General features: G+C 38.0%; 1 protein-coding gene across 1 annotated transcript in view; it reads right to left on the reverse strand.

Annotated features, from left to right (window-relative positions):
* The window catches only part of SIRT1 (sirtuin 1), a gene marked incomplete at its 5' end in the record, with an annotated part of 18,004 nt that extends 5,402 nt beyond the window's left edge, over positions 1–12,602 (reverse strand). Inside the window, 5 exons of the mRNA XM_009325994.1 lie at positions 3,060–3,139; positions 6,450–6,597; positions 9,374–9,526; positions 10,810–11,051; positions 12,431–12,602. Coding sequence (XP_009324269.1) covers positions 3,060–3,139; positions 6,450–6,597; positions 9,374–9,526; positions 10,810–11,051; positions 12,431–12,602 — 795 coding nt within the window. The remainder of the gene's footprint in view (positions 1–3,059; positions 3,140–6,449; positions 6,598–9,373; positions 9,527–10,809; positions 11,052–12,430) is intronic.
* Between the last annotated feature and the right edge of the window lie 2,424 nt (positions 12,603–15,026).

Genomic DNA, 15,026 nt, shown 5'->3' on the forward strand with positions numbered 1-15,026 from the left:
AAGGAAAAAACCACACAGATCTACACCACAGTTCTTATCCGACAACTAAGCCAAAGTCCAGAAGTCATGCTCAGCACCAATGAGTATTTACCTCCTATTTGATAGGAATGTATTTTTCTTGGTTTAATCAGAGCAAAAACTTAGATTTCTCTGTGAGTTTCCATTATAGGATCTGATATCAAACCCTTCCTAGTCAAAGAGTATATTGTAGAGCTTTACCTCTCTACTTTCTTTACATACTAGAAAGAGAGCTCATGACACACAAACAGCTTAAACTTTTCTGAAGCTTTCTACCCTGCTGTCTCTTCTGCTGATGTTAGTGATGCCTTTGCGCTTTCAGTTGGAAGCTTAAGGAGGGAAAATAATTTGCTCTGTATTAGGAGGAGGATGAAATGAAGACCTCTAACTTTTGATTTAAAGAGACCTAGTAATATTAACTCTGTTGCCATCATTTCTCACGGAATTCCAATTACTTGTGACTTAACGGATCTCTGTGGAGCAACTGATGTCCCTATCCAAATCATCTGAGTAACTGTAATGGGCCCTTAAATGCGTTCCAACACTACACTACTCACCAGCTTCTCTGCTAATCCTCAGAAAGGTCGTCAATAAAGGGGAAGATCTATTTCAAGAGCTGAAATTGATACCAAGAAGTTAAAGCTAGATAATTGGCCACTTGATTGCCTAGGGTCCTTTTTCCCTCCAGAAGTAGCACTCCCCCAAAACCCCACGGCCTCTGCTGATTGTATTTCTCTAATGAAAGAGAAGTGGAACTTCTCATTGACTACTGACGTTACCCATCTATCAAAAACAAGATTAGTAAAGACTATGTTGGTTTAAGAATATCCAAGAACTGGTGCACGTTTTCCATTTCTTGGGCCTTTTCTTCCTAAATCTAAGACCCTTTCACTATTTCTTGAAGCTGCCTAAAATAGTCAAAGCAAAGCAAAAGTGGTATTCTTGGAAGTGACTAAAAATTGTTTTACTCAGAAGTTCTATCTGTGTGATTTATACCTGCTGCTGCTTCTCATCCAGAAGGCTGGTTGTGTACAGCAACCAGGAGAAAGAATCATGCTACAGGGAACTAGCACGTTATCTTGGAAGTGGCAAAAGAATGAAGAGCAGCAACAAGAAATGTGGTAGCTTTCTAAACAGATGATCTCAAACAATTCTCATTCTATGTTGAACGGAAATCCTGGCAGATTCCCAGGATGCTGGAAGCACTTACGACCATCAGAGGATGGACCAGAGCAAAGGAAAGGTAGTATTTTTAGGGAAAACTAAGGACCTGGGTCGATGTATAACTGAACTTTCACGTAATGGAGGACAGCAGAGACTAGAAACTGCCTGTCTATTGGGACCCAGGTGCCAAAACCATTTTTGTGAAGGGGGACTTGCTAGAGAACAAAGCTGTTGAAATGGACAGTGTTGTGTTTTGTTTTGTAAGTACAGAAAAGGTTTCTTTTGATATCTAAGGAACCAAATTCTATATTCTAGAGAGGCAACAGAAAAAGAAACTGCATATTGCTGGTTTGGGAAATGCAGGCTATGGAATAAAGATAATGATGGCAAATAGAACCATTTTTTTTCAGGCCTAAAGGAGGAAGAGTATGTTTTCTTTCAATAGCGCTATTTCTTGTTGTGTGAAATTATATTTGGCAAGAACCAACCATATTTATTTTGCATTATGAAAATAATTCAGTATTACAGCTAGGGCCTGCCCTGGAAAGATATACCTGGCAACAGTACTGTAAGATTAGGGCTGAGAGATTGAGTGCAAAAAGCTCCTTCAGTCTCATCTTGGGAGTAAGACCCCTCTTTGTTCTCATTATGCAGAAGTATTGCTACAGGCTGCTTCTCTCCACTTCCCCACGCTTCCATTACTAACCACCAGCAGGGATGGGCCATCAGGGCAGAAGTTTGGTTCAGCATATAAACGTACAATGATTAAAGCGTTGTTAGGAAAAGGAGTCCTGACCCCTAACAATCAGAACAGAAAATTACAGAATGCTTAGGAATGGTTGTTTGTTAGAAGAAAAAAACCCCTGAACTCCAACCAGCTGGCTTTGAAGGTAAAGGAGCAGCAAACATCTGTAAGATAAAAAGGTTCTCAAAAATAATGTTCTTAATAGCAAAGTAAACCAAATTTCACATTCAATATTTCAGTGTTACAAAGCTTCAGGCTTATGACGTTCATGTTTCTTAAAGCTTTAATTCAAACATCTCTTCTGAAAGGCTTTCATCGAGTCTCATTTCAAACTTAATACTTCAAAGATTTACATCCCTTCCATGTTTCTCATCTTCTAAGGTTGCAACTGTGAACTCTAAGCATTTATCAAAAACACGTGAGCCTGCAGAAAAAGAGTCCCCTTCCATTTGTATAAACAGTATCTTTTTGATCAGAGAATCATCATCTCTGTTCCTTCAAAAGAAGGGGAAGAATAGCAAAGAGGGTCTCACCAAGCCAAAGGTGACGGAGCAGAACTAACTCCTGCCTTGGCCCTGGGGCACTTCAGACCCAGATGTGGGGAGTTCAGAATATGGAATAGTTCAGAAGTCTGAGAAAGCACATGTCAGACATCTCATCTGATCCTCTTCCTTGCTCAGAGGCTGCTCTGTAGTTAGCAATTTGTCCATGCATCATCTACTGTTTAAACGTATTTTTAACGTAGGTAAATGCTCAAAAAGCAACTGATGTTATAAATAGCTAAGACTGCTTTCTCAGTGTGACTGTGAGTTCAGATTAAATTCAAACAGGTATAAACCCAACTTTCTACTTAGCGTTTTAACCTCTGCTTTTCTTGGAGGTGCCATTAAAAATGGACTCTTACGGTTTTGTTCTGCTTTTTCCCATTACCTAATTTTTGCAGTATAGTATTTGAGTGTACTTTTAAATACTAGAGGAAATGCTCAAATACAGATAGGCACTTTTATGAAATACATGCAAAGATATGTAGCCTTTTAAAAGCAGATCTTTTAAGCAATCCAAGGGTGGTGTTTTGGGTTTTTTTTGAGAGTTACTTATTAGAAAGCCACAGTGAGTTAAAGTAAATTTTTACCTGATTGAAAATATCTCCTCGAACAACTTCACAATCAACTTTGTATTTACAGATCAGGCAGGAAGCTGTTGCAAAGGAACCTGAGGGGAAAAACCCATACAGTAGAAATAAGGATATTCAGTCATTCAGATTTGGTCTTTTTGCCCAAGCTGTTTTGACACAAAGGCTGTTATGTTGCAGTGCTATAAAATCAGTCATTAAAAAGTAATTTACAATTAAGATAAGATACTTGTAATACTAAAAGTAGTTCTCCTAGATGTTAGCAGAAATCTTGTTTTAGGGGCAGGATATACATACCGTGTATGTGCCAACAAAAATTACATTGTATCCTCTCATTCCCCCAACCTGTGCAAGCATATACAAGGATGGGAGAACAGAACCTTCCCTTTTCCTCTTTACACAATTAACAGTAGTGCCGACAGCTCTGCAAACAGCAGCAGCAGGACATGAACCCACATGAACTCAAGAAACTCGTTATCAAACGGCAAAATAACTAAGAAAATGCATTAGTAAAGACTTCACTGTAGGCAACTAAATAGCAGTATTGTTCCTTTCAGCAGAAGTGAGAAGTTACAGCTATATTATTCAAATTGAAATACTGCTCTGAACTTGGTATCCAGCTTAGCTACCATGTTTATTATTTGGCAAGACCGTGTTAAGTTGGTTGCTCCATCCAGCCACTTGGTAGCTCTTACTGGCCTGTTTCTGAAGCAGCTGAAGGTGTTCCCGAGTATCTGGTAGAGCATTCGTGTCTTTGTCTGTCTAAAGGGAAAGCTTATCAGGTGGCTAAGACACACATGAAAATACACAGTGTCAAGTCATTGTGGCAAACTAGAGTGGCCTTTTGGTACGCACATGTGCAGGAGAGAGAGGCTTACAAGGCCTTTTATCTGTGGAAGGAATAACGCTGGAAGTCGACAGAATGCTGAAGAATGAAGTGAAAAATTGACAGGTTTTCCCCTAACCATGAAACAAGGCTTAAAAAAAAAAACAAACTTTGGACATCTTTTTGACCCTGCACTGGCATGTGCCAGTCATACAGTAAAAGTCTGCAGCTCTCTAATCTCTAATGGTGATGTAAGGGCAGTAAGAAAGCCCTGCGACTGAGCAATGTACGGGGGTTACAAAAGTCTCTCTTCAAAAGGAAACTTTTAGCAAGGTAACCACTAAGATGTTGAAGGCTTTGCAGAAGCTAGGAACAGCTAAAAACCTCTGGTACCAAAACTTTATCTGGAGTATTATTTTAAGCCACTCAAACCAAAGATATTTTCTGCTCATAACCTACGTACAGCAGCCAACCAACACACTGCTAAATGAAGGGATTCTGGGACTAAGTACAATATCAAAATATGCTTTGCTGATATTGTATCTGGGTAAAACAGAGTGAAAGCACAGAAAAACGTGGAGCAGATCATTTATGAACAACTGGTGGTTCAGGTCTGCTAATCACTGCTGGCATGGAAAGTGCACAGTTTCTGAAATGCTTGCTCAGCGCTGCAACTCCAGAACTTGAGGGATTCCAAAGACTACAGGAAGTATGACAGTTATTATTCGCTCATTATAATTTGTTTATAGTAATAATTTAGTCCTTTATACAGTGTGTTAGGGACATGTCTGTCAGGCTAGGAGACCTAACCCTGTCTGAGGCATCTGTTGCTACCTACTTGAAACTCGCTACCTACTTGCTACCTACTTAAAAAATTACATGAGTTATTTTTCACTGTCAAAAGGACTCGATCAAGAAGTTATGCTGCCCCATGCACGAGTCGTGTAGCCAGCAGACCACTGCCTTTGATCACTCAGCTACAGCAATGGCAAGGAATACGATCTAATTCCAGACATGTTGGTTGAATGCAAAAGCCATTTACATTGAGAAAATGCATCCAAGATACAGTAGTTTTCATAGTAGCAACTTTACTGTAGGTCTGCAGTGTGAAATGGGTTCAGAGGTTCACATATGAACTCCCCAAATCATTACAAGGTTCCTGGTCATTTGGCACACTCATGATTGAGCTTGCCATTGCCACAGCTTGACAAAAAAGATACCATAAATATAGCAGCATGAACATGACACAACTGAACATAACAGAGTTTCAGTTTCTCTTCAGCCACTACCAGGGTCAACTAGCATTTGTTAAGGAGCAGCATAACTGTATGTCAGATAAAGCTCGATATGCTCAAAACAACCTTTGCTAATTTCCAAAGGCCTCAAAATCTCAAAGCCCATAGCATGTTTTTAAAGAATCTTTTTAATTTAAAACCAACTTATACAGGACATACGTACACTACAGATGGTCTGAAATCTAATTGCTGTAGTGTGCAGCTGAAAAAATGGGAAGCTTGAGTGTGGCAGTGATGTGCAAAAACACAACCATGTAAGAAGCTCATGATAAATACCTCATACGGAATGACAACCAAAAGAAAACGCATGATACACCAAGCACAAATGGAAACTAGCACTAGATTTAGGTTATTCGACAGGTAGGATTCTACTGTGTGCTGTTTGGTCACCGTGACAGAGTACCATGTTTGCTCTGTCTGAAAAAAGAAAATTGACGGATCTGGCACTGAGCTAACCTTTGTAGATAAGGAAACCAAGTGAGTTTGGTCCCTGGAAAAGGTGGAATTAGACAGACAGGTCTTACAAATGCGCCAACACTGCTTTTAAACAATTTATTTGCCAGAAGTCTACTAAATGATTCAAACGTGCACTTTAAGAACTAATTTTCTGCATCCTTAAAAAGGAATCCTTGGACTTTTAGCTTGACATTTGCAAGTCCTTGGAAATGGAAAGCATATCAAGCAACTAATTAAGAGATTCCACTTAATTGGGTATCATAATTGCAGAATGTGTATGACACAAGATGATCTTCAGTTCAACTGAACTGAACTGGTGATAATCCACAATATTTTATACATGAGGTAAAGTCACTGATGTGGCGGGATATTTTAAGATTTCAATGGAATATAACCTAAATAAAGAATCAGATAACAGCCAAACTCCATTTCATTGATAGGCAGTGAGAGGGACCTACGGAAAGACTGATTTCCACACTATGTTCTCATATATGAATATAAAGAAGCACCAAATACATTTTAAAAGTTAAGGTCTAAGCTTGTGCAAACAGGGTGTGGATCTTCAGTGATACACAAAGATCACCATTTATCGAGCATAATTTCTGAAAGAAGTATTTCCACTTGAAACACTTCTGATTTAAATACTTAAGCTATGTAAAAAAAAAAATCAACATTTTAAAAGCAGAATATTTGCTGCCAATAGATACCAATTCAAGACAAAAAAAAATATTAATTCCAATAGCAATTACCTTGTCACATGTACCAGTAAAAATCATTCCTACACATAAGAAAAGTGAAACTAAAACCACTAACCATGACACTGTATTATCCTTTGGATTCCTGCAACCTGTTCCAATGTGTCTATGTTCTGAGTATAGTTGCGAAGTAGTTTTCCTTCTTTATCCATCAGAGCTATGAACTTGTGACAGAGAGATGGCTGGAATTGTCCTGGATAGATTTCCTAGGGAATTCAGAAGTAGGTTAGAAAGTGTAAATGGATACACAATGTCTTTATTCCAACTGCAGCAATTCACACAGAGCTAAATATTATCAATAATAATTATGTCAGCAGTTAATGTTGTCACTCCCTTTGCATTTTGCCATTTCTCTCAGATCCAACTCTTCTTTCGACAGCTGAGCTTCTGATCACGTCAGGACGAATTGTGCCATGCAAATTGGTATTTTGGTCTTCACACAGCCTAAAAGCAAGGTTTAGATCTTTTTTGGTTTTGAGAATTATGAAATAGGAAAGCTTTTTTTCCTTTGTAAGTGTCACGTAACCTCAATATTTGTTATTAGAAACATATATGCTCTAACTGCAGTCTGACAAAAATTTCATGAGGAATTTGGATTCTGGTCTTTTGGTTTGGGATAAGCAGTTTTTACTCCTCAGCATTATCAGCAGCCGTTCCTAGAAGATGGAAGCCCAGAAAGCAGAATAGCATTGGATATAAAAAGGGGAAGACAAGTGGTATTCAGACCAGCTTTGCCAATTTAGCCAGTTACAGTAGTCATCAAGTTAAAACCACATGGCTTAGCAGAGCAATTCCACTGTGCCTGACAGATGCTTAGCCCTTCCATTAAATCAAGGTAGAGGAGGGAGGTATATCTAAAGAGCATATGGAAAAAAAATGTAGGCACTTCTGTAGAATGATTTGATGTTTGCTCACAGTGAACAAGGAGCCCGCTAAAAGGAAAAATTAAATGTGGGCACCCAGCTGAAAGCTTCACGCTAGGAACCTCTGTCTAGAGTTGATCACCCCGGGTGGTACCTCTGGTTGCTGTGCGACAAGGAGGACATCGGCAGCAGCAGCACCACCACCACTCTGTTGCTCAGGAGCACTTATTTAGGGGAGGAACTTGCATTCCAGACCCTCTGCCCTCCAGTCACTCTCTCTCTCACCACTGAGCAGCAACTGGGCTGGAGTCTTACCTGGGAAAGTGAGGCCTTTTTACAGAGAAAGCACAAGAGTCACTGGCCAAAAGAAAGTTAGCAAGAAGGAGGCTACTGCCTGCCTTTACCAGTAGATACTTCAAGCTGAACCAAAAGTTCTAGCACAACAGTGAACTGTTAAATTTATCTTTGTGACAGCTTTGCCTTCAGCTACCATACAGCCTAACTATTAACAAACAAAAAAGACTTTTTGAAGGCGTTTGTTTTTCCCCAAAATATTTCAAGTTACTCATAATTCTGAAGCTACATGGGTCTTTGGAGTTGAACTGCAGCAATGATCAATGATTGCTCATAGTGCTATTACCTAGATTATGACTAGGCTATTACACAATTATAACCTGATATTCATGTGGTCCTAACAGCTTTTATATCTTAGTCTGAAGAAGCAAGATGTGTTCTGCCACTGAGCTCTGCAAATTTATTTGGCTGTTCTTTGCCCCTAGAATTAAAGGTACTTAAGATTTCATGGAATAAGAAATTAATATTCTAACTGAGCTGATGGAGAGAAAAGGAGGAGGAGAAATTATTTTAGTAAAAAAGTATCAGCCAAATTGGATTTGGACTGTTCTTGTAAAACCTGTGTATAGGCAGGCTTCAAGTAAGTTGGTTTTTCTGTTTGCTGTGGGTTTTTTTGGGGGGGAGGGTTGTTGGTTTTTTTAAATTAAAAAAACAAGGAACTGAATATACTAATGAGCATCAAAATACGTATCTGGATAGGAGGCTTTCAGAGAAAGCCAAGCAGCTGAAGAATGCATTGATTTTTCTTTTCCAAGCTTTATAACGTAACAGAGCAGTAGTATAAATTGTGGGCAAAGGAAGGGAAGAAAGAGTGAGCACAACTAGTAGCGATTGATTCTCACAAGTCCTTACTGGTTCTGTAGTAATTCTTAGAATATTTTGGTTTTGATTTTTTTGTCCTGAGGAAATTCCAGGCTAAATGCCGTTTTTTTTTTTTTGTTTCTATGTATGTCTACAGCTTCTACAATTCCTTCTTGTCTCAGAGATGTACTCCCTGCTTTTTAAACTGTTTAGTATCACTAACGTCTTTCCAAAAACTGCTGCATTCTCCCTTTTAAGCAAACACAGTCCCTGCAAAAAGGCTTTAATTCTCTAAGATGTACAGACCCTTGTGACAGCTATATCAAAACCTGAAACAAGAACAAACTTATTAGTACATAAAACTGCTTTAGTCCTCTTTACTGTAAATAGAGTGATAAAATGTGAATGTATTTTATGACATTGCTAAGCATGCCACAGCGTATCAAATTCAAATGTAGCTTTCCACATTACTCATGTGCTGGCCAAAAGTTTCTCATATTCTTTCATTTTTCAGAGAAAGTAACAGCGTAAGTAACAGAAAGATTACTGAGGTTTGACCAAATAATTACAAGTTTTAATTTATCCTCCCTGAAATTAGAGACACCGTCTAGAATGGTTGTATATATAATGAACTTGTAACAGGAACAGTAAAAATAAGCTTAAAAAAAAAAGAATGTTGCTAAATGTTTCTAATAAGGCTAATACGTGGTTGCATACAATGACTGAAGTAACACTGAGGATATAAAATTGATAAATTGCAAAGACCTGCCCAAGGAGAGAGTTATGCCACTGAATGAGGTCTCTCATTAAAGCAAATTCAATATATTAACATATTTTTCTATCTTGTTTATAAAAAAAGACAAAGATATCGTTTTGTTAACAGAATAGTTTTATATCCGATTTATGCATTTTAATATTGTTATCTGTCTTTACTGACCAAGATAAGAACTGTTGGAAACCATACCTTTGCAAACTTAAAAAATGGCCTGGGATCCTTTCTGAAGTATTCTATATCAAACATTGCTTGAGGATCTGGAAGGTCTGGGAAGTCTACGGCAAGGCGTGCATAGATGCCATCTCTTGATCTAAAGTCAGGTATTCCACAAGACACGGACACCTGAAATATATTTTTGCAATCTGAAATAAGCAAAACTACATATTCGGCTATAAAGAGTTGCTACGGTACAAACTATTTGGGAAACCACGTTTCTGTATGCTCATGGTGCTGAGACATTAAGAACAAAACCAGTCTGGGTTCTCTGTATTTATTTTTCTTTTCTTTTTTTTTCCCTTTTTTTGGACCAATATAACAATTCCCAAATCACAAGCAGGAGAAACAGCGCAGAAACAAAGTTTGACAACCGGACAATAAAAACCCTTTAGTACAATCCGTACAGGCAGTAATAGGACACCAGAACTTACTTTTACTACTGGAAGTTTTGTAAGAAGTGAACAAAAATTTAAAATACCGTTGCATTACGTTTGATTAGTAAGTGTTCATCATGCTAACACAGCAACAGAATAGATTCTTACTTTTGATGAATAAACCCCTTTTGATAAACAAACGTTCTTTATCAAAGCATCGTAGTAGTCAATAAAGACTAAAATTTATTGTCTCCGACTACCCCAAAATACTGTGGGAAGAGGAGGAGAAACAGGTGTACGACAGCAATTCTAGAAAGAACAAGATTGGGTAATAGAAGTAGCAGTGCTTTTCTAACAACCTGATTTGAATTACTCATCTTTTCTGAATGGTGTCACACCCTCTGTGTATGAACAACAGAAGCAAAAAACGATTGACTTTTATATCATGATCTGGTACATAGGTATAAAGCTGTACAACAGTTTAAAAATGTTCTTTAGTAAAACAGTGAGTAATCTTATTACCATCATAGAGAGGCACATGGTAAAAGTAAAATTCAGCCTACTGAAATCTAATCAAACTCTCCTTATGATCCTCCCCCCCAACTCTTTTCTTTTTCGAGTCCTATTCGTCTAGTCCCTCTAGCTCCATCAGGTATTTTAAGAGACCCACTGACATTTTGTTTAAAAAAATCATTACCTTTGTTTCAAATGAAAAAATGACTAGGATAGAAAATGTTCTGGAACAGGTAGATGTGATCTTATTCCATAACTATTTCGCATGGAAGCAACTGTTTAAGAGTTTAAACATTTAAGAATATTTTCTTATAAGAAGAGAGATCTTGTAACTTCCAACTTAAGCTCCAGTCTTGCAGTGTGCATCGTTCTAGTGGACAGCTGTGCCTCCTCTTCCCATCTAGCACAATTATTTGATTATGAACGTTGCGAGGGTCACATCACCTGCATGCTGTAAAGCACTGGATAAGTATTTAACCAACTGTCTATATATTCTCTCACTGTCATTGCAGCAATACGTACCCCAGCTCCAGTCAAGACCATTATTTTTTTGCACTCTTGTAAAAGTTTCACAGCATCATCAATAGTATTAATATCTTTTCGTTTTTTTCTTTTTGGTGGTTCTGAAAGAATATTTATGACAATTTGCCACAGTGTCATATCATCCAGTTCAGGTGGAGGAATTGTTTCTGGTAGCAGGTCTTTCAGAATTGTCCGTGGGTCTGTACCTAACATGAGATGCTGCTGAACGAAAGTGTAGGGACCTAAGAAAATTTAAAAAATGTAAGTATTTAAAATCGAGTCAAGTGCTTCGTCCCATTTATTAATGCTTGCTACTACGATTTTATTAGTCCAATTTAATGCTTTGTTCATCAAAACTCCTGTATGTTTTGGTCTAAATTCTGAAGAGATAGTATAGCTAGGGCTCTTACTTTATTTTATGTTAACCCATGAAGGATTTCATAGAACGTTACTCAAGGTAGAAATCCCAGTTCATAGCAAACTTGGTGGCTCTCAGAGGTGCGCTTATTTAGCAACAAGATTTTCACGATGTATCTCCATTTTATGGCTTCATTTGTATTTTTCCAACATTTTGTAAGGTATTTACAGTAGTAAGTTGAAGAGACAACAAATACACATACACTTTCTAGTCATATTATAAAACATCACTCTCAAGAGACAAATAGGGCCCATCAATCCATGGATTTTTGTTCTTGTAGTCATCTGACACTAATGATTTCAGACATGACCTCTTAAAGCCATCAAATCAATCTTTCCAGAAACACTTCAGATTAGAGCAATAGAAGAAAAATAGGTAAATCTTAAGAAGCTGAACTAAGAGGACCCAAATAGCTATCACTAAGGCTAGTTACAATACATATAAGGAAAACAATTGTTATACATATTTACCCAAAAGGTACCAACAGTGATCCTGTAACAAGGGATCAGCAAAGACAACATATGGGCAGACTTTAAGTGCAATATTGTGTCATCATAATGTGTTTTCTTGCCGCTATTCTTATCAATACTGGCAAAATGAATGCTGTGGCATTATCACGCCTGTGTAAGACAAAAGACCTCAAGTCCCAACCCCGCTGCACCCTGGAAGCCACTGTCCCACACAAATCACCAGTGACCTTAGCAGTTACCTTGCCTCTGTGCGAGGCGAGAACTTCTACCGAGTTCCTAACTGCCATGCTTAACTTATCTGTTGCTAATACGCAATATAGATGCAGACTAATAATTCCCAAACTGATATAACACTTAGGACAGTGAGCCCTACAGATTGGCTAAAATTATACAAGAATCATCTTCTTGTCTCTTAAAGAATACTATGTAAATAGGCTAGAAATATGCCATAAATCTGCTCAGTTTAGTGAGTCTGTGTGTATGCTTTTAACATGGATCACGGGAGGATTTCTACACAAAAAAGACATTGACAATTTTAATCAAAATACAGCAAGTTTAAAGAGGTTCATTTTTAAACTGCTTAAATAACATACAGAATACAGTCAGCAACTCTAAGCTGCTCAAAAGCAGTAATTGCCAATTTTTTTGCAACAAGAAATAATTTGAAGGCTGGGAAGAATTAAGTAACTGTTCAAAGGCAAACAGCATCTAAGAACATTATATAGGCTTCTACCTATACGTGGTCTTGGAGTCCAGTCACTAGAACTTGCATGTGAGGCTCTGTCATCTTCATCGCTATCACAGGAGTGAAAACCATTGGCTATGATTTCATCACTAAAAAGGAAGTTATCTGCAAGACAGCACAACAATGACGGGTTACACTTGAGCCAAATGGCACAGATATATATTTAAATATATCACAAAACCTAAAATTGTATGCTTTTAAATTTGATTGCAATGAGTTACGAATAGGCAGTTTTGTCACTTAGACACAGAAAATTTCTGCTTGTTTTGAGCTTACAGATATGCTTTCAAGCCTTCAGTAGATAGACTGCAGGATTTGCTATCTTAGTACTGGGCTTCAGTGGGCTGGATGTTGACCTTAGTGAAATTTTCATTCTCTAAAGCGTTGGGCATTAAGGATTTTATATTTTAAAAAACATCCAAATGTTTTAAAAATACAATTAAAAATTGCTTTTTCTTACAATTCTCACTTCATTCAACTCACTGAGAAATTGGATAAAATGAAAACATGTCACCATTTATAGACCAATCTTTGACTAGGTTTGAAGAGCACAGCATTTTGAAAGAAACCCACAAATACACATTTGGATACAACTAAGTTACAGAATTTTGTTAGGCTGTTATCTTGCAGCTGAGCTGCAATAAGTGACCACATACACACTTTCAGTGTGATATTTCAGTTATGACAGAAAATGTGCTACCTTGAACCACCTTCGCTAAGTTTATCTCATCCATTTTACCCCGCAGCTGGGTTTGGCTTAGAGTACCACACAGTTACTTCAGCTCAGCTCGCGGCCTTAAGCCAGAGAAACTCACTCTAACTTCACTGTGTATCTAGATGGACGAGTCCAAAGAAGGAGGTACTTGTCTTACAGCGTGCATTACTAAGCTAACATTTAAGGGGAAATCTAAATTTTAACCTGAGCAGCTTATTAGAATTTAGACTACTAAACTTTTTTTATTGGCTTTATTAGAAATAGCCACAGTAACTGTAGCTTAATTTGTTGAAAACCTAAGACTATGAACAAAGGAGAACAAGTTTCAGTCATGCTCTCTAAAGAATCACTATAACAGTTTTCAATCTATGAATAAACCCCTACAATATTTTAGCTAGGTTACTTCACTTTACTCTTAAATAAAGACCACCACAAAACACCATCATTTTTTATTCAGAGACTGTGTTGTCCTGTTCTTTCCCTTGTTGGCATAAATACTTTATTCTGATTAGAATGGAAAGAGGTAGAGGACAGAAATTTGCTTTTTGTACTTGCTGTCTTGTTCTTCTGAGACCACAGGTGCTCATTGACATTACTATTTCTTATTATTAATCTACATATTTACAGCATTTCACTTCCATCTCATTATGCATGAAGTCAGTGAACGTATTATCCAAAAAGCATTATGAAGAAGTAAAAAGTTGATTAGTACACATCAGTAAGTGCGAAGTGCAAGTTTTACTAAAACAACCTTTATGTCTACCGCATAAAGAATCAACCCTTACGTTGTTGAAGGCTCATCATATACAGGCCACGTTGCCTTGTATTTAAGAAACACTGTGACAGATACAAGCAGGCTAAAGTACCAGTTTAAATTGTAACACTCCCTTTGTATTCATTTGATTCCCCCAAGGACTAAAGGGAACGCTTGCCAGAACTAAGCAATCCACAGCAAAACATGCCTGAGGATCTGAGTAACTTGAGCAAAAAGGCTTCATATAAGGCACCGATAAGAGATCGTCAGCTTTACTCTTGTGCTGTTCCAATGACGTTTTTAAATGCTGAGGCTGTTCCAAGCTTATCACACAGCTCTGTTCCCTTTTGGATTGCTTTTGCACAGGCAGAAAATTTCTGTAGTTTTGCTACGGAGTTAAAGGTAAAATATCTTTGACCGCATACCGGGATAAAATGTGAAGCTTTTACTGGCGGAATGCAGTATCTTATACCTTTTAAGAAGTCTTTCCAAAGCATTACCTTAAGGAACAGAATGAACAAAAACACCTTCAAACCCTATCTGTTTCAATAATGCAATGCAAGGTATTTTCATACTGATGCTGCCCAAACAGTATGCTTCAAACATGATCTCCAAAGAAACTTTTTAGAAGGTTATAGTTTAGTTTGTGCTGCAGTCACTGAAATCTTAACCAAGACTGTAACTTGAAGTTATTTAAAAAATTGTTCAAGACTGCTGCTCCTGTGCTTTCTGTGCAAGTTTCCAAGAAACAGAAATAAAATAATTATCACAGCAGAAATCGTGAAAAGGAAGCAGGGCTTATGATTTTTCATTTTTAATAACTTGTTGCCAGCAACACAGCAAAATAAATGCTTTCAGAACTGAGAGCCGAGTCGATCTTCTACGAAGCCCAGCACAAGAAACAACAGGCTTATGCCAAGGACTGATTAGAATTAGGATTGATTAGGTTTAGAAAAATGGATGCAGCAGCTCGCTCGAGTTTGCATTCAACTACGGTTAAGGAGATGAAAGGCGCACAGCCTGCGTTCGGAGATCACCCCCGCGCGGAGCACCCGCTAGCTGCGGCGCGCTCTCTCCCCAGGACCGGCACAGACCGGCGCTGCCCCGGGCTGCGG

Source organism: Pygoscelis adeliae, unplaced genomic scaffold (assembly GCF_000699105.1).
Source record: "Pygoscelis adeliae isolate BGI_AS28 unplaced genomic scaffold, ASM69910v1 Scaffold4, whole genome shotgun sequence".
Taxonomy (NCBI): domain Eukaryota; kingdom Metazoa; phylum Chordata; class Aves; order Sphenisciformes; family Spheniscidae; genus Pygoscelis; species Pygoscelis adeliae.